Source organism: Pelophylax lessonae (genome assembly GCF_965119305.1).
Source record: "Pelophylax lessonae genome assembly, chromosome: 4".
Lineage (NCBI taxonomy): Eukaryota > Metazoa > Chordata > Amphibia > Anura > Ranidae > Pelophylax > Pelophylax lessonae.
The window spans coordinates 565,454,765-565,482,407 of NC_138771.1; the positions used below are offsets into that span (position 1 = coordinate 565,454,765).

General features: G+C 46.1%; 1 protein-coding gene across 1 annotated transcript in view; it reads left to right on the top strand.

Moving 5' to 3' along the window:
• The first annotated feature begins 502 nt into the window (after positions 1 to 502).
• Positions 503 to 27,643, top strand: part of XPO7 (exportin 7) — a 132,547-nt gene continuing 105,406 nt past the window's right edge. The window contains exon 1 of the mRNA XM_082255770.1: positions 503 to 880. Coding sequence (XP_082111896.1) covers positions 863 to 880 — 18 coding nt within the window. The 5' untranslated portion in view covers positions 503 to 862. The remainder of the gene's footprint in view (positions 881 to 27,643) is intronic.

Below are 27,643 nucleotides of genomic sequence, written 5' to 3' on the forward strand. Positions count from 1 at the left end.
GACGTCAAATTTGTTTAGGTACAGCATCGCATGACCGCGCAATTGTCCGTTAAAGTCACGCAGTGACGAATCGCAAAATACCCCCTGGTTAGGAAGGGGGTAAAATCTTCCGGTTCTTAAGTGGTTAACTTTAGTCAGATGGCAACCAATCAGCTTCCATCTTCAGCGTGTTTAGTTATAAAGCTTTGAAAATGAAAGATAGAAGTTGATTGGCTGCTCCAGTGTTGATAAATTCCCCTCAATGTATAAAGAAATGTAACGTGTATTAAAGTATTGGGGACATCGGTGTGTACACATCTATAGAAATACAATCAGAGATTTTAGGATCCCGTGTGCTGTGCCATCACCGACCAACCCAGTACAGGGTATTGTATACTGTCACTGACAACATTGAAGCCTAAATGGGATTGGTTGCTATGGTAACGCAGACGTCTCCCCCGGTTGTAAGTGTTTCTGCGCGGAGTGGATAAACAACAGTCTCTCCCCTTATTCAAGATGGCGCCTACTTCCTACAAGATGGATCCTGTTTGTTTTATTTCCTCAACCAACATGGCGATTGCACCTGCCTGATTAACTTTTCGGGAAAATAAACGCGCTGAAACACGGGGCGCCTGTGCTATCGCCCTTCTAAATCGGCTTTCTGCCCTGGACAAAGATGTCCGTCCGCCGCCGCACGCCCTTCACAAACATGTCGGCTGGAAGCCTTCGCCCCTAAGAAAGATGGCGGCAGCGGGCTCCTCGCCCCTCCTCTGTTGTCTATGGTTGCGGGGATCCCTGCTGACGCGTGCGCCGTGGCCGCGGCGAGGTGCCACGCCTGCGCACTACGTTCCTCGGGGGGACAGAGGAGCATGAATGGAGCAAGATGGCGGATCCTGTGCAGGTGAGGGGGACCCTGAGGATGTGCGGGTAGCTGGCGCCGTAGGCGGGAAGAAGAAGCTGCAGATGTGGGGCGCCGGAAGCGGAGGGAGAGTTCGCTATGTCCTATGTGAGGAGACACATGGAGGGAGGAGGGACAGGAGCCTGAGGCCTGCTCTGTGTATAGATAAACACAGGGGAGCTTACCTGACTGTGCCTGTGTGGGGCCCCAGACTGTGACAGGGCCAGGGTCCTGCACCTAAACACAGGCTGTACTGTGTGAAAGGGCGGGAGGAGGGTGCCTGGGCTGTGTGCCTGGCCTGCATGGAGTGTGCCTGGCCTGCATGGAGGGTGCCTGAGCTGTGTGCCTGGCCTGCATGGAGGGTGCCTGAGCTGTGTGCCTGGCCTGCATGGAGGGTGCCTGGGCTGTGTGCCTGGCCTGCATGGAGGGTGCCTGGGCTGTGTGCCTGGCCTGCATGGAGGGTGCCTGGGCTGTGTGCCTGGCCTGCATGGAGGGTGCCTGAGCTGTGTGCCTGGCCTGCATGGAGGGTGCCTGGGCTGTGTGCCTGGCCTGCATGGAGGGTGCCTGGGCTGTGTACCTGGCCTGCATGGAGGGTGCCTGGGCTGTGTGCCTGGCCTGCATGGAGGGTGCCTGGGCTGTGTGCCTGAGCTGTGTGCCTGGCCTGCATGGAGGGTGCCTGGGCTGTGTGCCTGGCCTGCATGGAGGGTGCCTGGGCTGTGTGCCTGGCCTGCATGGAGGGTGCCTGGGCTGTGTGCCTGGCCTGCATGGAGGGTGCCTGAGCTGAGTGCCTGGCCTGCATGGAGGGTGCCTGGCCTGCATGGAGGGTGCCTGGGCTGTGTGCCTGGCCTGCATGGAGGGTGCTTGGGCTGTGTGCCTGGCCTGCATGGAGGGTGCCTGGCCTGCATGGAGGGTGCCTGAGCTGTGTGCCTGGCCTGCATGGAGGGTGCCTGAGCTGAGTGCCTGGCCTGCATGGAGGGCGCCTGGCCTGCATGGAGGGTGCCTGGGCTGTGTGCCTGGCCTGCATGGAGCGTGCCTGGGCTGTGTGCCTGGGCTGCATGGAGGGTGCCTGTCCGGCATGGGGGGGGGGGCGCCTGGGGCTGCGCGCCTGTCTGGCATGGGGGGGGGGCGCCTGGGGCTGCGCGCCTGTCTGGCATTGGGGGGGGGGGCGCCTGGGGCTGCGCGCCTGTCTGGCATTGGGGGGGGGGGCGCCTGGGGCTGCGCGCCTGTCTGGCATGGGGGGGGGGCGCCTGGGGCTGCGCGCCTGTCTGGCATGGGGGGGGGGGCGCCTGGGGCTGCGCGCCTGTCTGGCATGGGGGGGGGGCGCCTGGGCTGTATGGGGGTGCACCTACTCATATGTACTGTGTGTTTAGGGACCTGTCCATTCAGGGACAGTAGTGAGCAATGCAGGTGTTTTGCATTCTGGGCCCTACATGCTGGTGCCACCCGGTTCGCTGTTCAGCCTTTTCCAGCGGCAGCCTGCCATAGACTTTGACAGGTGCAGGTGGTGAGATCGGATTCTGCACCTTCCCCTCATTGTGCACTAAAGTACCATGTGAAAGGGGCCCTAATGGTGCCATTCACACGCTGCGTTTAGGTGTGTTTAGAGAAAACAGAGTTCTGTGTGTCTAGGGGAAGATTAGATTACATGCATCTAAAGGAATAAGTCTTTACAGCTTGTTTATAAGTGTGGCAGCGCCTCTGGAACGCTTTTTCAGATGTTTGACATGGGGGTGAGAAGGCAATTTGTCATCTCCTCTCCTGTTTTAACCAGGAAAATTCCACAACACCACACTGCAAGCATATTACCTGCAGTTACAGCACAGCCTTTTACAGTTAATTGGGGCATGTTTGGTGTCAGAACCACTCGCTGAATGCGATATAATGTTTGATTGTTGCTGTGGGTGCGCACTGTCCACTTTCTGAGACCTGCACTCTCACAGCTGTCAGATTGGGAACAGCAGCTGTGTCATAGATGACCTAAATGGGACTACCTGAATGACAGACATGGCCCTTAGTGCCAGTTCACACCGACGCGGCACGACTTTGGGGGCAACCTGTGAAGTTGCGGGCAGCGCGACTTGCACGGACTTCACAGAATGAATGTCTATGCAAGTCGCTCCAGGTCGCCTCGAAGTAGTACAGGAACCTTTTTCTAAGTCGGAGCGACTTGTGTCACTCCTATTAGAACAGTTCCCGTACCACACAATGGGACCGCGACTTGTCAGGCTGACAAGTCGTATTGGTGTGAATGGGCTCTTACACAGACGTATGCTTAGATGCATTTATGTAAACAAGACCTACCACTTATACCTACTGTAAGAATTTTATACTCTGCTTACCATAGTCAGATTAGTAACAGATTTAAAGTGGTTGTAAACCTCCCAATAATGAATAGGAACAAAGCCTATTCCGCTATAGTGTGTACTTGTCTCAATTAGGAGCACTAAGTGTTATTTCTGTCTGCTGCTTTGTTCCTCTATCAGCATGAGCCACTTCTGACAAGTTTTCCTGACACCAAGAGAAAAATGGTGACAGGGGACACATCCTCCAGCTTACTGACAGCCTCAGCTTTGTTGCTGTGTGAAGGGAGGTTTGTCCCTTCCCTCCAATCAGCTCTCAGACCTCTTCTAAACTCTGCAGAGTGCAATTTCAGTTCTCCGCCCCCTTTTTTCTGAACTCTCAGACAAGCTTTATAATTGAGCACTTTGAAGAGATATATAGAAGACTGCAGAAAGGTACAACTTGTGTAGGAGGATTTGTTTCATATTTCTGTATCACCTGAGGATAGTCCCTCACTTGGTAGATGTAAGGGTGTACAACCACTTTAAGGGTTTTGCCCAGATTAGATTTAAGGGCACACATGAAAAACAAACTAAGAACCGCACAAGTGTAAACCTAACCATAATCGGGCAAAAAATCCTTAAAACGAAGGTGCTGTAAATCTTTGTTCTTTGTTAAATATTTGTGTGAATTTTGTATGAACTTCAGCTTCACCTTCTGATTATTATAAGCAAACATTTTCAGGTGTAAATAACTGTTTGCTCCCCCTAGTATGAGTGTCCAGGCTGTACTCGTCATCCCAGGTTTAAAATGAGATGTCATTGGTGTCGCAGAAGAGGGAGGAGCTGATTGGATAACACATTTTGAAAATATTTTTAAAGCAAAAAGAGCGATGAGATAATGAGGGCGGGGCGATGCCTTGGTGGCACTTTGCTGGCAAAGCATTTTGGCTTTCGGACAAATAAATATGGGTAGAGTTGTACTTTATGTTGTGTCATCAAAAAACGTACAAACCTCGTGGAGCGAGTGCAGCCTGCAACAGTTGTGTATTGGTGATAAGTGTAGATTTGAAAAAAGAGGGATGTCAGGGAATAATACTGTCTTTGGTTGCTTTAAATGTGGCAGTGACTTGTATGCAGGACCTAGTCAGTAAAATAGTGGTCAGTGAGGTACAGGAACCTCAGCTGTCTCTTGCCAGCATCCTCTTCTGTTTGCTGGTCTTCAGCTGGTCGGCACGGAATGATGTCACTCCTGCGCATGCGTGATTCATCCCGGCACATAGGGTCGGCTTGGCCTTGTAAGTGGAGCTGTACATGCGTGGCTTAGTTTACGACAGTGGGCAGGCAGGTTGGGGCATTTTAATGCAGACGATACATGTATTGTCCTTCTTTGTGTGGATGAAGGAATCCATTCATTTTTTGACCAGCCTGCTGGCTCAAGGAAAAAACCTAAATCTATGGCCAGCTTAACATGGAATGTAACTGCTATCTGGATAGAAGGCACCCCGTGGTGTCACATCTTACTGGCAGTGTCCCTTTTAGGAACTCTTGTGCAGATGTCAATAAGCATTTCCTACAGCATGACAGGAGTAACATGATGGTGCTTGGGTACAAGTTCATTTAAAGTTTGATTAGTTCCTGTGTGCCCAATACAGAACTCCAGAATGTAATTTGTTTTAAGGAGCTGGTAGCAACAGGGACACACAACTTCTCATACTTCCTTTTACTTAATGAAGTGCTTGGTTTGCTCATGAGTAAAGCTAAGTGTAGTGGTGATTCTGTCACCCATGCCGATCGGATAACTCCATATTTACATTCCACTACTGATGCCTTCTAGTGTGAAACTGATCCTCTTTCTGGTTAACCATACTTTTTTCCTCTTGCTTTTCCAACTTTTTATTTACGGTTTTCCCAATCCTTCCCTGCCCCCTCTTAATCCCGCATTCCCTATGTTCTCTTGGTTGATAACTTTTCAATGAACAGACAACCATTCCATCCTAGTATTTTTATCCCCACGCTTTCTTCAACTTGCCACGTGAAAATAAGAGATGCGACGCTGATTGGTATAGAAGAAACTTAATTTTGTTTTATTGAATTAAAGTAATTGTAAAGTTTTTTTTTTTTTTTTTTTTTTTTTTTTTTTTTTTTTTTTTTTTTTTTAAACATGCTATACTTACCTGCTTTATGCCATCGTTTTGCACAGAGCAGCCCTGAGTCTGTTCTGAGGTCCCCGACCAGCGTGGTCCACTTCTCCTCTTTTGTGTCTGCCCCCACAGTAAGCCTGTTGATGTGGGGGCAGACATGCGGGCTCAATCCCGAGCCTGGCTGCATGCATCCAGTGAAATGCACAGTGTGTCTTGGGCCCTCCCTCTGCTCCCTCCTCACAGGATTTGATTGGCAGCAGTAGGAGCCAATGGCTCCCAACTGCTCCCTCAATGTCCAGTGAGGAGAGAGCAGCACTCTGGTTTGCTGGTCGGGCTCAGGTAGGTTTTTTTACCTTAATGCAGAGAATACATTAAGGTAAAAAACCTTCTGCCTTTTCAACCACTTAAGTGGTTAATACATTTTATCTCTTTTGATGTCTGTAGCCTTAACCACTTAAGCCCCGGAAGATTTTACCCCCTTCCTGACCAGGGGGTATTTTGCGATTCGGCACTGCGTGACTTTAACGGACAATTGCGCGGTCGTGCGACGCTGTACCTAAACTAATTTGACGTCCTTTTTTTCCCACAAACAGAGCTTTCTTTTGGTGGTATTTGATCACCTGTGCGATTTTTTTTTTTTTTTTTTTTTTTTTTTTTTTTTTTTTTTTTTGATCACGCGCTATAAACAAAAAAAGAGCGTCAATTTTGCAAAAATAACAATATTTTTCACATTTTTTTATATGAAATTCCCCCCAAAAAAAAAGTAAAAATCAAAATTTGTTTTAAATTTTCGGCCAATTTGTTTTATGCTACATATGTTTGGTAAAAAAAATTGCAAAAAGCGTATTTTGATTGGTTTGCGCAAAAGTTATCGCGTTTACTAACAAAGGGAAAGATTTTTGTCATTTTTGTTGTTTTTTTTTTTTAACGCGTAATGGCGGCGATCTGCGATTTTTTTTTTTTTTTTTTTTTTTTTTTTTTTTTTTTTTTTTTTTTTTTTTTTTTTTTTTGCGGTACTGCGACATTGGGGCGGACAGATCGGACCCTTGACTGACATTTGTGACACTTTTGGGGTTACCAGTGACATTTCTACAGTAATCAGTGCTATACATATGCACTGTTACTGTAAAAATACACTGGTTGTGAAGGGGTTAACTTTATTTGGGAGGGAGGGGCTGTGTGTATCCCTAGGGGCGTGCTTTCTACTGTGATTGGCTGTGGCTTGAGCTGTAAGGACACTGATCAACGGATCTACATACTAGATCCGTGTGATCAGTGTCTTTACAGCGAGGAGAATGACAGGTGGCTTGTTTACACAAGCTGCCTGACATTCTCCCTCTCCCCCGCCGATCGCCGAGTGACCGGCGGACATCGGGTCCGCTGGTCACACGCGCGGGGGGGGTCCGTGACCACGCCTCCGGGGGCGCGCGCTCGCTCCCTAGACCCTCACAAGCTAGTGACGTAGCCCTACGTCACTTTGCCTGTGAGGGGCTGACTGCCGACGTAGATCGGCGTTAGGCAGTCGGCAAGTGGTTAAAGATTGTCTGCCATCATACAATAACTGATATTTTCAACCGCTTTGTGTAACTATGTGATAGTGGTATTTCCTTATGAAACCCAATTAAGGGGACTGAAACAGGAAAGGCCTTGTGTCGGCTCCAAGGAACGTCTTGGCATTTAAACAGGGCTGAGGATTCTCTGTGTAGCATGTGACAGAGCTGGGTATCTAAGTAGCAAAGCACCGGGGATTCCATGGGTAGGAAGAGGAGAAAATCCCATACCCCCACATACCCAGAAATGCCTATCAATTTCCTTCTCTAGATAAACGGAGCAGCATGGAGCAAAGGAAGGCTAAAGGCCCGTACACACGAGTAGAAATTCGGCCGGAAATTATCGTCCGACGACCGATCTGCCGATTTTCGGCTTGTTAGTATGGTGCTCTCGACAACCGACTCCGACTTTTCGGCCGAAAAAATCCTGGTGTGCAGGCTATAAAATTTTTGTCCTCCGTCAAAACACATCCGATTTTCGTGCAGTCAGTACAGATTTCGATGGGGAAAAATCTTATGAGCAAGACTAGGCATACTCGGAGATCAAAGAACACATACAAAGCAATCCAACACATGAAGTCACTTCTGAAGTAGAATTCTGTCCTGCGGGAAAATTTGTGTGCAGTCTAGAGCAACAAACACCACTCTGGACAAAAGATGGACGACCGGTCGGCGGAAATTCGTTGCGTGTACGAGGCTTAAGGCTGGCTATACATAGATTCCTCCATCCACACAAATGAGCTGGATGGAGCAATATGCACAAGTGCCTTGGCCATCTGGGACTCTCCCTCCTTTTTGGCTGAGACATGGCAGCGGTACCATTTGGCTCCCACTGCTGGCAATCAGTCAGCCATTGAGGAGAAGGAGGCGGGGAATCAAAGCTGCGGCTCGGCCCGGGTGCCTTCATAGTAAGCTGCTTGCTGTGGGGGTACTCAACAGGAGGGAGGGGAAAGGGGTACTGGCGGGGGACCCAAGAAGAGGATCAGGGCTACTCTGTGCAAAACCACTGCACAGAGCAGGTAAGTATAACATGTTTGTTTATTTTTAAAGGAAAAAAAGAGACTTTGGCATCACTTTAAAGTGCTTCTAAACAGAGACTTGTTAATTGCCATAATTCGTTCATATATCATGTATATCATGCCACTGTGTTTTGATTTTTTTTTTTTTTTTTTTTTTTTAATCCTCTAAGTACCTTTTAGCAGTTAAATTTATTTAAAGTGGTTCTAAAGCCTCAAGGTTTGTTACCTTAATGCATTCTATGAATTAAAGTGATTGTAAGCAATCACCTTGTAAAACAACCCATTCAGTTTCAAAAAATAAATGAGGCAAACATTTTGTATAGATATAAAAATACATTATAAATACTCTTTTTTTTTTTTTTTTTTTTTTTTTTTTTTTTCTCAAGTCGTATTCCAGGACATCCCATAAGACCTAGGGCACCTACCAGGACAGGAAACGCATTAACCCCACCAGATAAAAGGCAGTCCTCTAGTCCTTCCCCTTCAGTATTAGTGTTTCCTCCGGACAGGGGGTTAACATGTTCCTGGAACCTGGTTCTTTGGGTCTCATGGTCTGTCCTATGGAGACTTGGTAGAGAATCCTATATAGCATTCTCCAGCCCAGTGCGATAACTCATACCAGCAGTATTTGGGGTGGCTGCTTATCTCCTCAGGGCCTGGGGAGGGCCAAGACCACTGGTTATGTCAGGGGAGCAGGAGGGATGCTCTCTGTCCGCCTTACAAGATGAGCTTTCCTCTAGACCCATCCCAAAATGGTAGCGTCCTTGCCAAAAGCGTGGCTGACCATGTGCATTGTGGGGGGGGGGGGGGGGAAGTGCATTTGTTGATTCCCGGGTAGAAGGGGCGGAGCTCCTGCATTCCACGTTGACCCTGAGGAAGTGGCGTAGCGTTATTCCGGTTACGATGACGTCATCAGTTGGCGCCGGAGACTCTGTTTCCAGTGAATTGCGGACTCCTGGGAGGCTGGTGTAGTTTGTGACACCCAGCAGAGGCTGTGGAATACAAGGAAGAGCAGGATAGACTCCTCTGCAGCTACTGCTCAGGCAGCGGATGCGGGCTCTGGCACCTCTCGAGTAAGCCTGGGGACTCTTCCCTCTTTCATATCCTGTGGTGCTTGGGGAAGAAGCACCTTTCCTCTCTACTGCACTGGTGTGTGTTAGAGCCACACGATTTTTCGTTAAAAAAAATCGCGATCCTGATGTACCCCCCACGATTTCACACCTGAGTGTATTTCAGCTCATAAAACGCTCATCTCTGAAGTCTCAATATGCCCAACAAGCAAAATCCCATTCATTTCAATGGCCCCTGTTCACATCTGAGCATTTTGTCCCCTGAAGCAACCTGAAAACGATGCGCTCAGGTGTGAATGGAGCCTAAAACGGAATGTCCTCAATTCTTGCAGAGCTGTTCTCTGCTCACTCACAGCTGTCCGTGAGCCTCCGGCAAATGTTTTTCAACATTCTTAAGGCCCCTTTCACACCTTTCCGTTCCGCCGTTTTTCTCAGCGGGGATCGATCCGCCGATCCCCGCTGAGCAGGCGGATGACAGCTCCGTCTCCGCTCTGTGTGCGGAGACAGAGGTCTCAGATCCCTGCTGTCCTCTGTGGGGGGAAGACGGATGGAAAATAGGGTTTCCATCCTTCCGGATTTCACGGACAGGATCGGATGTCAGCGGACATGTCTCCTCTGACATCTGCTGCCCCATAGGGATGCATGGGGCATCCGATCAGGTCCGCCTGAAAAACTGACAGCCGGATCTGATCGGACCATATGTGTGAAAGGGGCCTAAGGCTGTTGGATAACTATAAACGCAAGGTTTTACAATGTATCATTTTGTTTTAGATGAAAGGAATGAACTTCCATCTGTAATTGAGTTCAGTTCTTAGGCCCTGTTCACATCTGAGCGTATTTCAGCTTGTAAAACGCTCCTCTCTGAAGTCTCAAAATGCGCACCAAGCAAAATCCCATTCATTTCAATGGCCTCTGTTCACATATGAGCATTTTGTCCCCTTAAGCAAAATGCCTAAAGCTCAAAAAAGTACATGAGCTTCTCTTTTGGCAGATTGCAGGCGTTTTTGTTAGACGTCAATGCCTGCCTCCAAACACCTGCGAAAAAACGCCTGAAAAAAGCCCAAACAAACGACTGAAAATGATACGCTCAGGTGTGAATGGAGCCTTAAAGACTAAGCCTTTTAATGAATTTAAAAATCTAAACAGTAAAGTTAGCCCGATTTTTATCCAGAATCGTGCAGCTCTAGTGTGTGTTCGGAGAACTGGGTCGTCTCAAACTAGGCTTTCTTTTTTGTTTTGATTCTGCAGCCCAAGGCTCCGGACAAGGTCCAGGCGCAACCACCCAAGAAGAAATGTGCAGTTTGCGGGGCAAAGCTAAGCTCCTCCTTGGAGTAAAGTGGTTTGCTGCACTTGCATAGACAGTTTAGTGAAGGATGACACAGCTATATCCTCTCAAAAGATGCTCACTTCAGTTAGAGATGAGCTTTCAAGTAAAAACAAAACCTCCTGCGCTTAAGTGCTGTCTGATGGAGTAGAAAGAGGTGCACTACAAACTCAGATGTAAAGAGAGCTGTTTGGTCTTGCTGCCCCCTTCAGGATCAAGGGTATCCAGAACCACTGGTAGAAAAGACAAAAAAAGAAAAAAGAGGGGCGCACCGACCTAGTGCATTACCATAAAAACTTTTATTAAAATATTAAAAGGTGTACAATATACTCACAAGACTGGTGTGGTACAACACACATCAAGAATAGCATATACAGTCTCCAAGGTAGCCAGGTCCCAATAGTGACAAATGGGCATACAGATAGTCGCATGGGGCTGCTGTGGCTAGGCTGACGCGTTTCAGGGGCGAGCCCCCTTCCTCAGAGCCAGAAAAGATGCTGCCAATTGCAGCATCTTTTCTGGCTCTGAGGAAGGGGGCTCGCCCCTGAAACGCGTCAGCCTAGCCACAGCAGCCCCATGCGACTATCTGTATGCCCATTTGTCACTATTGGGACCTGGCTACCTTGGAGACTGTATATGCTATTCTTGATGTGTGTTGTACCACACCAGTCTTGTGAGTATATTGTACACCTTTTAATATTTTAATAAAAGTTTTTATGGTAATGCACTAGGTCGGTGCGCCCCTCTTTTTTCTTTTTTTTCTTTTTTTGTCTTTTCTACCAGAGATGAGCTTTCCTCTACCCTTTGTTCCTTCAAGACCCTGGTTGACAAGATGCAGACTCTCACTGTCAGGCCTCAGATAGGACCGTGGCTGGAGCTCCGCCACAGGGTGCGGATAGTGAGGATCCAGAAGAGGAGATTAGGTCTCCCTGTTTCTTTACAGGAAGAATGAGGATTGGGGAAAGAGTCTAAGGATAGGGAATCCGTCAAGGGCTCTAGGTACAAGTTATCACTAAGAAGATGATTTGTAAAAAGCTGTCTTTCACGCTTGAAATTGAAGAGGAGAAGGTTCAATTGTCAAAAGACGATCCTATGTATGAAGGAATGCATAAGAAGGTCTGAGTTTTTCCTGTGCACAGCTCCCTTCTAGATATAATTAAATTAGAATGGGAGAATTCTGAACGGGAACCATTTTTTTCCATCAACCTGAAAAGGTCTCCTTTCGATGATGACACTGCGCGGCCTTGCAACAAGTATTCTAACTTAAATGATAAAAACCCAGAGGTGGAAACCTAAACTGCTGAGCCTAAATCCTGATAATATTGGAAAGAACAAGGGAAAATACCCTCTGTGGGACTTTAAGGGCTCTGGTGTAGTGACATCTATAAACATTATCAAATGGCTAAAAAATAATTTTATTTTACACAAAAATAGTAATAGCACATACAAAATATTACATAATAAAACATGGTTGTGACAGTGAAAACACATACAATATAATGTCCACAAGGGACAATAATCACATGACCCAAATCCCTTAAGGTGGGGGGTTGATTAGCGTTTCGAATATCAGGAGGATAATTCAATCTTCTTCAGAGGCACAGGTGATTATGAAAATATTAAGTATTCAAAGTTGGCTATGCCTCTTTCAAAAATTTCCAAGAAAATGGATCTAGCCTTTGATGATATGGGTATGCTTAGAGAACCCATGGATAAGAGAGGGGATATCCTTTTGCGCAGGGCCTGGGAGGCATCCATGATCGGTCTTAAACCAGCCTTTGTGTAGCCAGAAACCTTGAGTTATGGCTTTCACAGATACACTCACCTGTCTACCGAAACACCAAGGGATCAGATCATTAAATCATTCCCACTTCTTTTCTGGGGGGGGCAGGTTTTCTGGCTGATTCTTCTGCTGAGTTGGTTAGGATGGCAGCTAAGACCTCAGCTTTGATCAATTCGGCCAGAAGAAGTCTCTGGCTTAAGACATGGTCAGGAGACTCTTCTTCTAAGTTGCACCTGTGTGGTCTTCCCCTAAAAGGCAACCATCTCTTTGGCCCGGGGTTACAAGAAGCTCTGGAGAGTTTGGCTGACAGAAAAGTAGTTCCCAGAAAAATAATCCAACTCCCAAAAAGTTTTTTCGAGGGCAGGGGGCAGACAGCAGAGTTTGCGAGAGGAGGCGGCCAGACCCAAAAAGCATTGGACAGGCCACAAAGGCAGAGGTGGGGGGGGGGGGGGGTCTTGATTAACCCTCCTCAATAGCCTGCCAAATTACAATGACTCCTGTCGCAGAGTGGGAGGAAGATTAAGGGCCTTCCTCCCACAGTGGATGGCGATCACTTCAAGCCCTTTCATTTTGGATCTGGTGACCATGGGGCACAGACTGGAATTTGATTCCCAGCCACCAGAGAGATTGTTAGTCACCAGCCTGCCCAGAGATCGAGTAAAAGCAACTGCCTTGGGTCTGCTGATAGACTTGGTAGAGCAGAACGTTCTGAGTGCAGGGCAGGGGTTTTTACTCCCATATCTTTGTGATTAAAAAAGCCCTTAGGAAATTACCGCCTGATATTAAACCTTTTGTTCTCTAAATCATTACTCGGTCAAATACAAACACTTTCGCATGGAATCAATATTTTCCATAAGGAATCTGCTTTAACCGGGGTGCTTTATGGCAACGCATGACTTAAAGGATGTCTACTTGCACATCCCTATTCACCCAGCATACCAAAGGTTTTTTACGATTAGCAGTAAAATTGGGATCAGAGATCCGGCATTTTCAGTTCCAAGCGCTGCCCTTCAGGTTGTCACTGGCCCCACGCATCTTTACAAAGGTCCTGAGGGAAGCGTTTGCCCCGTTAAGACAAAGATTATGATCATCCCCCTACCTGGACGACGACCTAGTAGTGGCAGAGTTGTCAGAAACTAGAGAAGGATCTCCACACAGTTCAGGACTTCTTCCAGTCGCTAGGCTGGATAATAACAAAGAAGTCTTCTCTGAAGCCTTCCCAAAGAGTGACATATCTCGGGTACGAGATTTCCTCCCTGGATCAAAAGATTTTCCTTCCGGGGGGAAAAGTTTCAAAGGGATCAGTCTCTGGGGATCAACGCTTTTACGAATCCCTGGTCATTCAGCCTCTGCTACGCCTTCCCTCCTATCAGACTATTCCTGGAAGTCCTCCGGAAGTTTCTTCTGGAAACAACCAACTTGATCCTGATGGCCCCCTTTTGACCCAAAAGGCCATGGTTTTCACTCCTGCAGGCCCTAGCCTCGAAAACCTCCAGTGACTCTCCCTATGAGACAGGACCTGTTGTCTCAGGGCCTGGTATTTCATCCTCAGGTGGCATCATTAAACTTAACAGCTTGGTATCTGAAGAGCAGATACTAGGCTCCCAGGGGTTCTCAGACAAGGTTGACAAGACTCTAGGTAATTCCCGGAAGCCTGTCACAAGAGCTATATACGCCAAAATTTGTAAGAAATGTAACTCTTGGTTGTCTGAAAATCGAAGATTTTTCCATCTGTTCTGGAATTTTTCAAGAGGGTGCCGACAAGGGTCTATCCCTTAGTACTTGAAAAGTTCAGGCTGCGGACATTAGTGTTTTTTCCTCCCGTACTCCCTTTTGGAAAAGCCTGTTCTAGCAGAGTTTTTCAAGGCAGTTGTCCGAGCATGTCCAACTTAGGACCTGTCTCTAGTCCTTCAAGCTTTAGTGACTGTGCCGTTCGATACCCCTCCCCCCCACGCTAAAAACTACATTCCTGGTTGCAGTTACATCCGCTCGCAGGGTCAGCAAATTGCAGGCTCTCAAGTAGGTAGCCTTTCCTCACAATTTTGGATGATCGAGTGGTGTTAAAAACCGACCCGGGTTCTCGAGAAATGCTGAAGGGGGAGGACTAGAGGACCGCCTTTTATCTGGTGGGGTTAACGTGTTACCTGTCCTGGTAGGAGGAGCCCTAGGTCTCATGGGCTGTCCTGGAAGACTCTCAGAAAAGGAGTTACCGGTAAGTCTGAGAGCAGCCTGAATTCCCAACATAGCTAGACAACTGACCATGGTGTGGTTCCTGCTTAGTATGGTCAGATTTTTATAGGAAAGCAAAGGGACTGACAAACACCAGGGAATTCACACAAGGGAAGCAATACAGAGAGAACAGGCTACTTTATCATAAAAGTACATGGTACAGCAGGTACATATTAGAAATATGAAATGTCGGGGTAACAAACGCTTTGCCTGATCCAAAACCAGCAACATATATACTAGAGCAGCAACTCTCACCGCTGTGTCCCTGCTCATTGGACAGATTGATAGCAGTGGGAGCCATTGGCTCCCGCTCTTGTCAATCAATTACATTGACTAAGAAGCTGATGGTGAGGCTGAGTCCTGCTGTTTTTGTCAATGGACTCCGCAGCGGGGTTTGGGAGCGAGCATGCACGAGTGCTCATGGGGAAACTTGCTTACCGTGGGGGCATTGGACAGATAGGAGAAGCCAGGTGCGCCAGCGGGGGTCCGAGAAGAGGTTCGGGGCCGCTCTGTGTAATTCTATTGCACAGCACTGGTAAGTATAGAGATTTTTTTTTCTATTAAATTGTTTCTTTACAATTGCTTAATACTGATTTATATTAAAACTATATATATATATATATATATATATATATATATATATATATATATATATATATATATATATATATATATATATATTTTTTATGAGTTTAATCTTAGTGATTTTAATCAGTCCCCATACTATATCCTGCCCCCATAGTGCTTAACAATAGGAAGACATGGAGGAGGTGGGAGGGAGGAAGAGGCAGCGTGCCATTTACCACTGTGTATACGCCCACACTTGTGATTATGTAGTCATGTGGGCTGCACAGATAAGAAAAAGGAGGAAATGAAGAGCTTAGAAGGGAACTGAAACTAAAGCATGCTAATTAGATGACACCAGCTGGTCTACAAAATCTCAGGCTACAGTGAGGACACAGAGAAGATGGGAGGGACAGCTGAAGGCAGGATCAACCAGGTATATTTCACTCTACACAAAACTAATGCTTTAGTGGCTTTGTATGTGCTCTATAGCAGGTAATGAGTTTAACATAGTCTGGGTTTAATGACACTTTAAGTATACACTGAGAGCTGCCATTGAAGTGAACCCTTTGCCTTGACCTACGTGAGCAAAGCATAGGTTCATTAAAAGTAGCATATTTAGGAGGCTGTAAGAACTCTTTTCCCACATCTTGTTCAAAGGCACTTCCCCCCCCCCCCCTTCATGTGGATGCCAATGCAGTGTTAATGGCACCCCAAAAGCAGATCACAAGCACAGTGCATCAGTGCATTTGTAGGCACTAAATTGCATGATACCAAAATGCCGTGTGGTTTGGTGCAGTGTGTTTGTAAAAGTAGTGCATGCAATACTTTTTCCACATTCAGGTGCAATTTGCCATCCATTCAACAGATACAGGAATTCAGTGCCTAAACAGAATGTATGGATCTTGTGTGGCTCAGTATTTTAAGTGGATGTTCATCTCCAGGGAGAGTTGACATCATGTGAACAGATTTAATCTGCAGATTAGGTTGCTTTAGACATAACTGGTAATCAGTCTGTTCTGTTAATTAGTCACAAATACCTGTAAAATTTGAATAATACATGGGCACTCTCTAGGGTACAGCTGGTACATTGAGACTTCCCTATCGGGAGAAGTAGCATGTAATGAGCATGTTGGATAGTTTTCCCTCCTATCAATGCAGTTCCATCCAAAGCTGATATTTCACTTTTGTGGGAGATGCTGAAGAGGTAACATGTGACCACGTATTGTATCTCTCAGGGGCTCTGGTGGTGAAATGTTTATACACCGTAGTCAATACGTTGGAGCCCTACTCTTCTGTTAAGAGATGGGCAGAAAAATCTCTGATAGGGGTCTATGTTTAAAAGGTTTGATGAGCAAATGTACTTTTTAAATACCTCGGTCAAAAAAGGCATTGTGGCTACTAGATGGCGCTTACCATCATAGGGGATATTTCTATTACACAAAATACATTTGGAATTCATAAAAACAGATTTTTATGAAAGTGTCTCTCGTGTTATAAAAGTGATGCAGCATTCACCAAATTCATGTACCTCTGGAACATGTACTTAAATTTAGATTATGCTGCGACACTTTTAGAATGCACACTAAACACTTTGGCAAAAGAGAGTTGGCCTTAATGTAAGATGTGAACTGTCAGTATTTTATTTTGAATTGTTTCATTGAAAGCTACAGTAGATTTTGGCACATTAAGGCTCCATGTACGCAGGACGTTGTTAAAAGTCCCTTTGAATGCTGGAATTTTTAGGACGTTTGAAACATCCGTTAGGTCGCGTTTGTACCCGCGTTTAGCGGGCGTTTGCGTTTAGAACCGTTCCTAGGGGTCAAAAAAATTATTACCCTTTAAAATGGAAAAACGCGAACGCTAAACGCGGGTCATCGCGTTCGGTCGCGTTTTTGCGTTCGAAACGCCGGGAAACACGCGTTCAAACGCAAATAATTGCATTCTAAAAAACATCCCTGAACGCAACTGCCTGCAAATGACTGTAAATGACCAGGTGTACATGGACAGATGAGATAACATGGAGCTGCGTTCAGGGGCTTCTGAAAAAAACGCCCAACTGCTCCTAAACGGCCATTTCCAACGTCCCATGTACATGGAGCCTAAATGTGTCCCAAAATAAAAGTGGCGTATTTAGGGATTGGGTGCACGAGTCGCTGTCAAAGAGAAAAGTGTTGCATATGCTTCATGAGTTTGGCGCAATACTTTAACAAGGGGGATTACCACCAGAAAAGTGTCGCAGCAGCTTTATTTTAATTCCCCAGATTATTTTTCGTTGGCATTGTACAGAGATCCCATTTATTCAGATTTATTCAAATTTTTTTATTCATATACCCCTTAAGCTGGTCATAGATGGTTTGAATCTCGGCCAGTTCAGCAGGGACCAGCTGAGATTCAAAATTTTTATATATATATATATATATATATATGTGTGTGTATGTATATATGTGTGTGTGTGTGTGTGTGTATATATATATATATATATATATATATATATATATATACAGTTTTATTGTACCCAAGTTGATTGGATTTTTCATGCGATTTTATTAGCCGCAGCTATAGCCGCCAGCAATAATCACTGTGTTCTCCCAGCTGGGGGTGGCTTTTTGCACCCTCTCCGGGACAACAGTATAGCTGCAGGTGGGATTCAACTTTCAACAAAGACTGTGTTGATGGGAATTGAGAGGTTGCGGGAAAGAACATTTCTCCTCCTTTGGCTGGCTTTAGATTATGCAGGAATTCTACAAAGCAAATAGAAATGTTTGTGATTTTGTTGTCTCCTGCGCTGTGGACATTACATCCAAGATGGTGGTGCCCAGCAGAAGGCTCAGGGCTTTTGGATGTCTACACAAGACAGACTATTGCAGGTAAAAACAAGTATAAAATATTTTTAATGCACATTTACTCTTGTTAGAAGTGTGTGTGTGTGTTTTATATAAATGTGCTAGCTAAATGACAGCTAGCATTTTCATGAGTCTTAATAGTTCAATGATACAATCCCTTTCTGATTCCTTTTTGTCATGTTTTGAAAATCTGCGATATTCCAATGTTGCTGTTGTGACTTTCTCCTGAAAATGTTCGCTGTCAAGCTGATCCAATGGCTTCAGTACTATAGGTCACTTGTAAGTTTGCAGAAAAAAAGTTTATGCTCCAGGTGATTGTATCAGTATTGGTGCTCTTGCAGATAAAAGTTAGAAACCTTTACCAGTATATGTGATCTGAGTCAGCAGGGTCAGCATTGCAGCTGGGAAGCTAACTTGTGTAAAAGGAAAGGTCAGCAATGGCACATTCCATGTTACTCTTGTGACCAATTTCTTTTAATGGGAAGACCAATGATAAAATCTAATATTTATTGCGTGAACTTGTGTAGTCTGGGTATTGAACGCTGTGTCACTATGTTACAGCTGTCTGTTATCTTCAGTACGCAGATAGTCCTCTTATATATACCTAGTCCCCTCCCATGTCCTTATCAGAGGACAGCACAGCGTCCGTGCTTCCCAGGTCTATAGTTTTTCATACATGTACGTCACAAATATTTACAAATGAACTATTTAAAAAATGCACGAGGGTAATCATGTGAATGTCCTCATGCTCCATTGCTGTTACAGAGACTGGCCTTGTATGGCAGATTACATGCTCTGTGTAGATGGCTTCTCTATGTGTATTTGTACACCGTTTAGGATGGATTAGAGGGGTGGTGGGCCTCCTTTTTTTTATTTGGGGGGCCTCAAGTTCAGCCCTTGACATCCTCAGAGGGCCACACGAAATTCAGTAAGTGTTCAGTGTCAGACACGCAACAGGTTATAGCCAAAAACTGAGCACAAAAGATGGTCAGAGACTGCTGAGAGAGGATACCATAGTTGGTTGGAGACTGCGCAGGGGATGCCGGAAATGGTCAGAGACCATCCTTGTCACATTCTGTGAACTGAAAGAAAATGCAATCTCTTATTTCTTGTCTAAGCTACTAATCTCCCCATCCCACACGTAATGGAGATGAACAAAGGCAGACATGTTTAAAGTCCAGCCTGAGTGAAGACTAGTGATGAGCTCAGCTGTATTTGGATCGTAGTCCAAACTCACGTGAGCTATCCTGTCAGCTGTCACTGCACACCACCGACTGTAGGCAGCTGGGGCATTGTGCAGCCACACATATTCATACAGCTGCAGGGTGGGGAATGATGATTATTGGTGTGCAGAAACAGCTTCCTGATGGAATAGCTAAGGTGGGTTCGGATTAGGATCCGAACATGCCCAAGCTTATCCCTAGTGACAAATAATGGTTCCCTCCATAGATCTAGTGAAGGAGCAAGCGTAGCCACTCCTTTGACTAGAAGTGTTATTTGCAGGATTAAAAAAAGAAAATGAATGCAACCACCACATATAAGGACTGGTAAGCTGCACTATATTACATTTTTTTGGTTTTAGATACACTTTTTAAAGTGGAGTTCCGGCCTGAAAAAAAATACCCCCGGGACAGTCAGGGCTAGTGCATTTCTGAATGGATAGCCTCTGAACTGTCCCCTGTTTCACTTACCTTTTAGAAGAAATACTTACCTTGAAAATTTCTTGTCCAGCGCTGCCATCTCAGGTGTGGGCAGCTGAAGCGAGGGCGTCCTCTTCAGTCCCAGAATGCCCTTCACCGGCCCCTCTCTTCAGTTCCGGCGCAGGCGCGTCATCCCTGTTTAGCAGGGAATGACGCGCCAGAACTGACGAGTGGGGCCAATTGTTTTAAAGGTAATTAAGAGCAAGCGGACAGTGAAAAAAATTTTTCAGGGTGGAACTCCGCTTTAAGTACAGTTGTTTAAAGGGACAGCCGCCAACTCCATTACGATCTTTAACCACTTACTGCATAGTGACGTAGATCTACGTCGGCAAACTTTGCGGGGTTATACCGGGATGATGCCTCTAGCTAGAGACACCATCCCGGTACCGTGGTTTAGTATCAACGGTCGGCTTTCCGTCCGTAACGACCGATGCGGCTCGGGAGCTGCTCGATCGTTACCCAGGTGAGCGGGAGGGGATGTCCCGCCGCCTTCCGTGACTTTGCTCGGGGCTCCCGTCCCACCAAGAGCCCCGAGCACCCAGCCGGCACGTCCGCCGGCTGGATGGAGTCCCGATGAATGCCGGAAACGGCAGTGATCGGGTCTCCGATGACGTAACCCGGAGGCGGCGTCCATGACGTCACTTCCGGGTTACTGTGCTGCAAAAAACGGCTGTATGCAAAAACGCAGTTTTCGGCGTTTTGCATACATGGAAGTGTAGTGGAGGGGTCTAGGGTCTTTTAGACCCTCGATCCCTCCATAAAGTGTACCTGTCACTACATATTGGTGTCACAAGGGATGTTTACATTGCTTGTGACAGCAATACTTGTGACAGCAATAAGTGATCAGATTTTTTTTTTTTTTTTTTAAAAACCTGTAATAAAGTTTAAAAAAAAAAAAATAAAATAAATAAGAAAAAAAAAAAATTTAGTCGCCCCCGTCACCGTTAGCTCGCGCACAAAAAAAACGTATACGAAAGTCGAGCCGCGAATGAAATCGCTGTTCAAACCACACGTAAGGTATCGCCGCGATCGCCAGAGCGTGTGCAATAATTAAAAAAAAAAAGCTACACTCTAACTCTAAACTGGTAACCGTTAAATAAATTTAAAGCGTCGCCGATTGAGATCTCTATTGACCGTAGTTTGCCGCCATCCCACAGGGGGGCACAATTTTAAACCGTAACATATTGGGTATCTATTTACTCGGTGTGACATCATCTTTCACAATGTACAAAAAAAATGGGCTAACTTTACTGTTTAGTATTTTTTAAATGCAGTGGAATGTGATTTTTCCAAAAAAATGGCGTTTTAAAGACTGCTGCGCAAATACCGCGTGACAAAAAATATTGCAATGACCGACATTTTATTCTCCAGAGTCTTTGCTAAAAAATATATATATAATGTTTGGGGGTTCTAAGTAGTTAGTTTTCTAGGAAAAAATACTGGTTTTAACTTGTGAACAAAAAGTGTCCGAAATAGGGCTGGGGCTTAAGTGGTTAAGGTCTCAAATAGAGCTGCACTATTAATCGTTTAAAAAAAAAAAAAAAATCGCAATCTCGATTCAACCAGCCACACGATCTTTATCTGGCATTTCCCCACGATTCATGTAACCGTGCGAGCAGTTACCTGCCTACAGCTGTTGGGGGGGGGGGGGGGGAAACAGCTGGCAATTTTTATCAACAAAAAGAAATGTATCTTTCAGTTCATTTAGGCTGCATTCACACTTGAGCGTAGCGTTTTTTACCGCGATTTTTTCAGGCGTTTTTCATTGACCTCTATCAAAAACGCTGGTAATCAGCCCAAAAAGAAGCTCATGTACTTTTTTTTTTTAGCTACAGGCGTTTTGCAAAACGCTCAGATGTGAACAGGGGCCATTTAAATGAATGGGGTTTTACTTGTTGGGCGTTTTGGAAGCGTTTCTTTTGAGCGTTTTTGGAGCTGAAAACGCCCAGGTGTGAATGGAGCCTTAGGCTCCATTCACACTGCCGCGACTTGTCAGGCGACTTGTCAGCCTGACAAGTCGCGGTCCATTGACTGGTACAGGACCCGTTCTAATAGGAGCGACACAAGTCGCTCCGACTTAGAAAAAGGGTCCTGTACTACTTCGGGGCGACCTGGAGTCGACTTGCATTGACTTCCATTATATGAAGTCCGTGCAAGTCACGCCAAAGTCGCGGTGCACGGGACTTCACAGGTCGCCCCCGAAGTCGTGCCGCTTCAGTGTGAATGCGGTCTTTGGGATGAACTGTCTGTAAGGTCAGTTTAACCACTTAAAAACTAAGCCTTTTTCTGACACTTGTTTCTTGCAAGTTAAAATTTGTATTTTTTGCTAGAAAACTGCAGTAAAACCTTGGATTGAGAGTAACTTGCTTTCAGAGCGTTTTGCAAGACAAGCAAAATTTTGACTTGATAAACAAGCGGTGTCTTGGTAAGCCATAACTAGGGATAGACCGATTATCGGCAAGCTCGATCTTAGTGATTGACCGATATCAGATTTTTGTTGCCGATACCGATACCAATATTTTGGCCATTGAATATCGGTATCGGCCAATATTTTTGTACATTAAAAAAAAATCTTCTATTTTTGTATTTTTTACACTTGACAGGTACTGTTGTGGAGGGACCTGGGGGTCTCAAAGACCCCAAACCACTCCTGCACTTAAAAGCATTTAAAACAGCCAAATTTGGCTGTTTTGAATGCTGTCATTTTTTTGAATCTGGCACCGAATACCCGGAAGTGATGTCACTTCCGGGTTTTTACATAGAGACCTGATCAGAGCCGAATGCGGCTTTGATTGGGTCTTCTCCTTGGTAGGATGCCCGGGTCTCTCGGTGGGACGGGAGACCCGGGCGAGCCGCGGGGGGGGGGGCGACGTCCCCTCCCGCTCCTTGTAATGACAGCCGGGCGGCTTCTCAGCGGCATCGGTTGTCATTACAAGACAGCAGACCGTCTGCTTTTTTGTCGTCGTCCTGCCTTCTTAGGCCGCCTCCCTCGCCTTGGACAGCCTCGTCTGGAGTCGGGACTAGGACTGGTCTCGCAGGAGTGTATCACAGCCATACACCCACCCACAGCAGCCCGGTGCCAGCGAGCCAACCACAGGCCCTGTACCAGCCAGCCGTCCACCACAGGGTGCCAGCCAGCTGCCCACCAGAGGGTGCCAGCCAGCCATTAAGCATTAAACAAAAATTAACATGTTCAGTACCAGATTTGTGTAAAAAAAATTTGTCTTTATTTATTGTCTTTAAATGTACAAAATATTGGCCGATACCGATACGTTGTGACCAAAATATCGGTATCGGCCCTGAAAAAAACATATCGGTCTATCCCTAGTCATAACGGAGTATAAAAGAGAATAGAGGCGCCTCTAAGTGAAGCAGAATGATTACATGTAATGAAGGTACAATATTTAGCAACTCACATGGTTGATGATTAAAACAGGCTCATCTAAGTATGCAGGCATCTGGGGTAAAGCTGTCCACATAGACCGCCCTCCACACCGCCATCATTGTCATCCCTTCCATGATGCGCTACACTCGTCGCTTTCAGATCGCTCTACTGTGATGCAGACTGATAGCGGTGAGAACCGGTGGTGCGGAGGATGGTCTATGTGGACACTTTTACCCTGGATGCCTGCATACTTAGATGTGCTCTGCCGATGTCAGATGTGGGTCCATGCACTGCGTCATCACAACCATGGAGTCGGGGTCCTCCAGGTGCCTGGACAGACACCCGGCAAGCCGCTGAGATCTTGAGCCGGCTGCTCTCTGCCCTTCCACAGCTCAACGCTCCAATGAGCAAGGAGAGGGCAGAGCAGAGAGCTGCTGAGTGACAGTCAGCAGCTTTCTGCTCGGGGAGAACTGAGCAGTCGGCGTTGTTCGATCGCTTGGTTCTCAGTGCAGAGGCGCCGGGGGACAAATGCAGCCTCAGACCGATGCTGCATCCACCTAGGGAAGTATAACTGGGGAAAAAAGCCAAACCCCATACTTCTCTTTTTAATGTAACCATATTGCTACACTTAGAGGCCGCTCAATTATTTTATACTCTGTAGCTCCTGCTGGATTTTGCTTCCAATCGCCTTGTGGAGGCGCCATTTGTGAATGGATATTTTATGGTTACACAACCTATCACATTGCTATCTTCTTTTATATGGACTATAAACTGTAAGACTTATGAATAAATGGTTATAGATCGAATCATCGGAGTTTCCATTATTTCTTATGGGGAAATTTGCTTTGATATGAGTGCTTTGGATTATAAGCATGGAGCATCTGGAACTAATGCTTGCAATCCAAGGTTTTTCTGTACTTGGAACCCCAAACATAATGTATATATTTTATTATTTATTTCAGGTACTTATATAGCGCCGTCAATTTACACAGCGCTTTACATATACATTGTACATTCACATCAGTCCCTGCCTTCAAGGAGCTTACAATCTAAGGCCCTAACTCCCATTCATACATGCAGTAAACATACAGGATCCAATTTATCTACCAGCATGTCCTTGGGGTGTGGGAGGAAACCCACGCAGGCACAGGGAGAAAATGCAAACTCCAAGCAGGTAGTGTCGTGGATGGGATTCGAACCAGCGACCCTTTTGCTGCTAGGCGCTTGCCGACTGCTCACAGTATATTTACTGCGGCAGTCAGCCCCTCACAGGCAGAGTGACGTAGGTCTACGTCGCTCGCCTGTGAGGCTCTGGGGAGCGAGCGCGCGCCCGCGCGGTCACGGACCCCCCCCCCGCGCGCGTGTGACCTGCGGACCCGATGTCCGCCGGTCACTCGGCGATCGCCGGGGGAGAGGGAGAATGTCAGGTAGCTTGTGTAAACAAGCCACCTGTCATTCTCCTCGCTGTAAAAACACTGATCACATGGATCTACTATGTAGATCCGTTGATCAGTGTCCTTACAGCTCAAGCCACAGCCAATCACAGTAGAAAGCACGCCCCTAGGGACACACACAGCCCCTCCCTCCCAAATAAAGTTAACCCCTTCACTACCAGTGTATTTTTACAGTAACAGTGCATATATATAGCACTGATTACTGTAGAAATGTCACTGGTAACCCCAAAAGTGTCAAAAATGTCAGTCAAGGGTCCGATCTGTCCGCCCCAATGTCGCAGTACCGCAAAAAAATCGCAGATCGCCGCCATTACGCGTTAAAAAAAAAAAAACACCAAAAATGACAGAAATCTTTCCCTTTGTTAGTAAACGCGATAACTTTTGCGCAAACCAATCAAAATACGCTTTTTTGCGATTTTTTTTTTTTTTTTTTTTTTTTTTTTTAACCAAACATAGGTAGCATAAAACAAATTGGCCAAAAATTTTAAAAAATTTTGATTTTTACATTTTTTTTTGGGGAATTTCATATAAAAAAATGTGAAAAATATTGTTATTTTTGCAAAATGTACGCTCTTTTTTTGTTTATAGCGCAAAAAGTAAAAATCGCACGGGTGATCAAATACCACCAAAAGAAAGCTCTGTTTATGGGAAAAAAAGGACGCCAAATTCGTTTAGATACAGCGTCGCACGACCGCGCAATTGTCTGTTAAAGTCACGCAGTGCCGAATCGCAAAATACCCCCTGGTCGTTTAGCAATCCTCCGGGGCTTAAAGCGGTTGTAAACCCTATAACAAAAAAGTAAAAAAAAAAACCCTGCAAGACAAAGGCATAATGAGCTAGTATGCATCGCATACTAGCCCATTATGTGTAACTTACCTTAAAACGAAGCCCCGACACGGACCCCCGGACATCGCTGCGGGCGCTGCCATGATCCCTCGTCATCTCTTCCGGGTTCGGCGGCTCCGGCGCGCTGATTGGCCGAAAGAGACGGCTCCGGCGCGATGATTGACCGGAGCCGCGATGACGTCGCATGCGCGCGGGAGTGATGTTTCCGGCAAGCTCCCGGCAACTTAATTGAAGGTCCCCCCGGACCTTCAGAGCGCATGCGCCGCTCGCGCGAGCGGCTGCATGCACTGTAAATATCTCCTAAACCGTGCCGGTTTAGGAGATATTATTTGTACCTACAGGTAAGCCTTATTATAGGCTTACCTGTAGGTAAAAGTGTCAAAAAGCGGGATACTACCGCTTTAAGTGGTTAAAACACTTTTTTTTTTTTTTTTTTGTCAAAGATGTTACACTGAGAATCGTGCTCTTCTAATAAAAAAAATTGTGATTTCCATTTTGTCCAGAATCGTGCAGCTGTACTTTCAAAACTGGGGCAGATGGGCGCTTTAAATAATAATTCCAAGTATGGCTTTATTATACAGAATTATATTGGTTTGTCGTAAGCCAATGTAACTGTGTATACACCGTTACTGGCTGATGTCCTGGGAAGCTGGAAGTAGACACTGCTACACCAGTGAGCTCTATTTGCTTCCAGGTTCTGTGCTGAGCAGCTGACATGATGCATTAACAGAGGTGGTCAGACATTGAGCACGGGTGCCATTCAGAGAATGCTTTGCATTTCATGAATGAATTCAATGTTCTTTGATTGGACTTGGTGGACAACATGATACCACCACTCCACCTCATCCAATATGAGAATGCTTTGTATTCATTCAGGAAATGCAAAGCATTCTCTGAATGGCGCCTGTGCCAAGCGGATGCCGTGCTGTGTTCATGAAGCAGAAGTGCAGCGCAGGATCTGGAAGCAAGTAAAGATCACTGGAGTAGTGGTGACCCTTATGTACAGTTGTGCAGCCTATGTAATAACTGATGTTTTTTTTACACAGTGGTTGATGTCGTTATTCACCATCAACATGTGATGTGTGACAGCTTATCATATCCAATCCGAAATCATTTTTCGCCATTATGGCTGGAGTTAAATTGGAACTAAAGAAAAACTTATTTTTTTTTTTTCCCTCCATATTGGGTAGAGTACGGGAAGGTTATTTTTGCCATATGTGTTCCATTGGGGAGATTTACCTTTACTTCCTGTCTCATAGCCAAAACTGGAAGTAAGAGCACATTCTTCTAAAGTGAGGGAATCCCTGGTTGTCCCCAGAATCACCAGAACTAGTGTTGGCATTGGATGATATCCCCGCTAGTCCTTTTATGGGGACAGCCCAAAATGTGGGATCTTTTTGGTGATCTTGGTAAACATGACTAATAGAGTGAATCTCCCTAACATAGGCACAGATGGCAGTAAAAACCTGGCAAGTGTTCTGTTCCCTCCCCACTCTATCAACACAAAAGTTTTGCCTTTAAATATACTTTATGGTGGTTGTAAATAGGGATGCACCGAAATGAAAATTTTGGGCCGAAACCGAAAATGCAGGATGCCATTGGCCGAAAACCGAAAATGACTTTCCCCAAAAAAAATTAAAATAGATAGAACAGGGGCATACACCAAAAAACAGGCAGCAACGTACACCTGTCGCTGCCACCCCCTGTCACAGTATATGTACTGTGACTGGTTGGCAAGAGGTTAATTTAATTACCAATGGTATTTGTATTATGCAGCATGAGGGGGTTAATGTATTGTCACTGATGCATTAGTGACCGACCAGTGGCAGGTAATTAACCCTTTTGTGCTGCATTAGTGCAACCAGTATCAGTGTTAATTAACACTGGTTGCACTGATACTGATTGCACTAATGCAGCACAAAGGGGTTAATTAACTGCCACTGGTCAGTCACTAATGCATCAGTGACAATACATTAACCCCCTCATGCTGCATAATTAATACAAATACCAATGGTAAGCTGCCTCAGCTATCACCCCCCCCTCCCCCCTCCCCCCTCCCCCCTCCCCCCTCTTCTCTCAGCCTCAGCGTCCCTCTCCAACTCACTCAGCTCCTCCAGTCACTGTGTCCATTATTCAAAAGTCCCGCCTCTGGCCGGCCGCCCGCCTCCCGGTGATGTCACTACTACTAGGATCTGTCCATGAATGAACTGACACACCGGGCGGGCGAGCGGCCTCTAATAGCTGTCACTATGAGCCGTTCATTTCTCTTCAATTCCCGGACAGTCCGGGCGGCCGCTAATACATAGTACTATGTGATCCTTCCTGTCAGCTCAGCGGGACTATGACTATGTGTGAATGAGATCTGATCTGACCTGACACCGGGCGGGGGGGCGGGCGGAGCGGCCGCTATTAGCTGTGACTATGCAAGCGCTTCACTTCCTTGTCAGGCATGTATCTCCGCTGACAAGGAAGTGAAAGGCTCACATAGTTACAGCTAATAGCGGCCGCTCCAACCCGCCCCCCCGCCCGGTGTCAGGTCAGATCAGATCTCATTCACACATAGTCATAGTCCC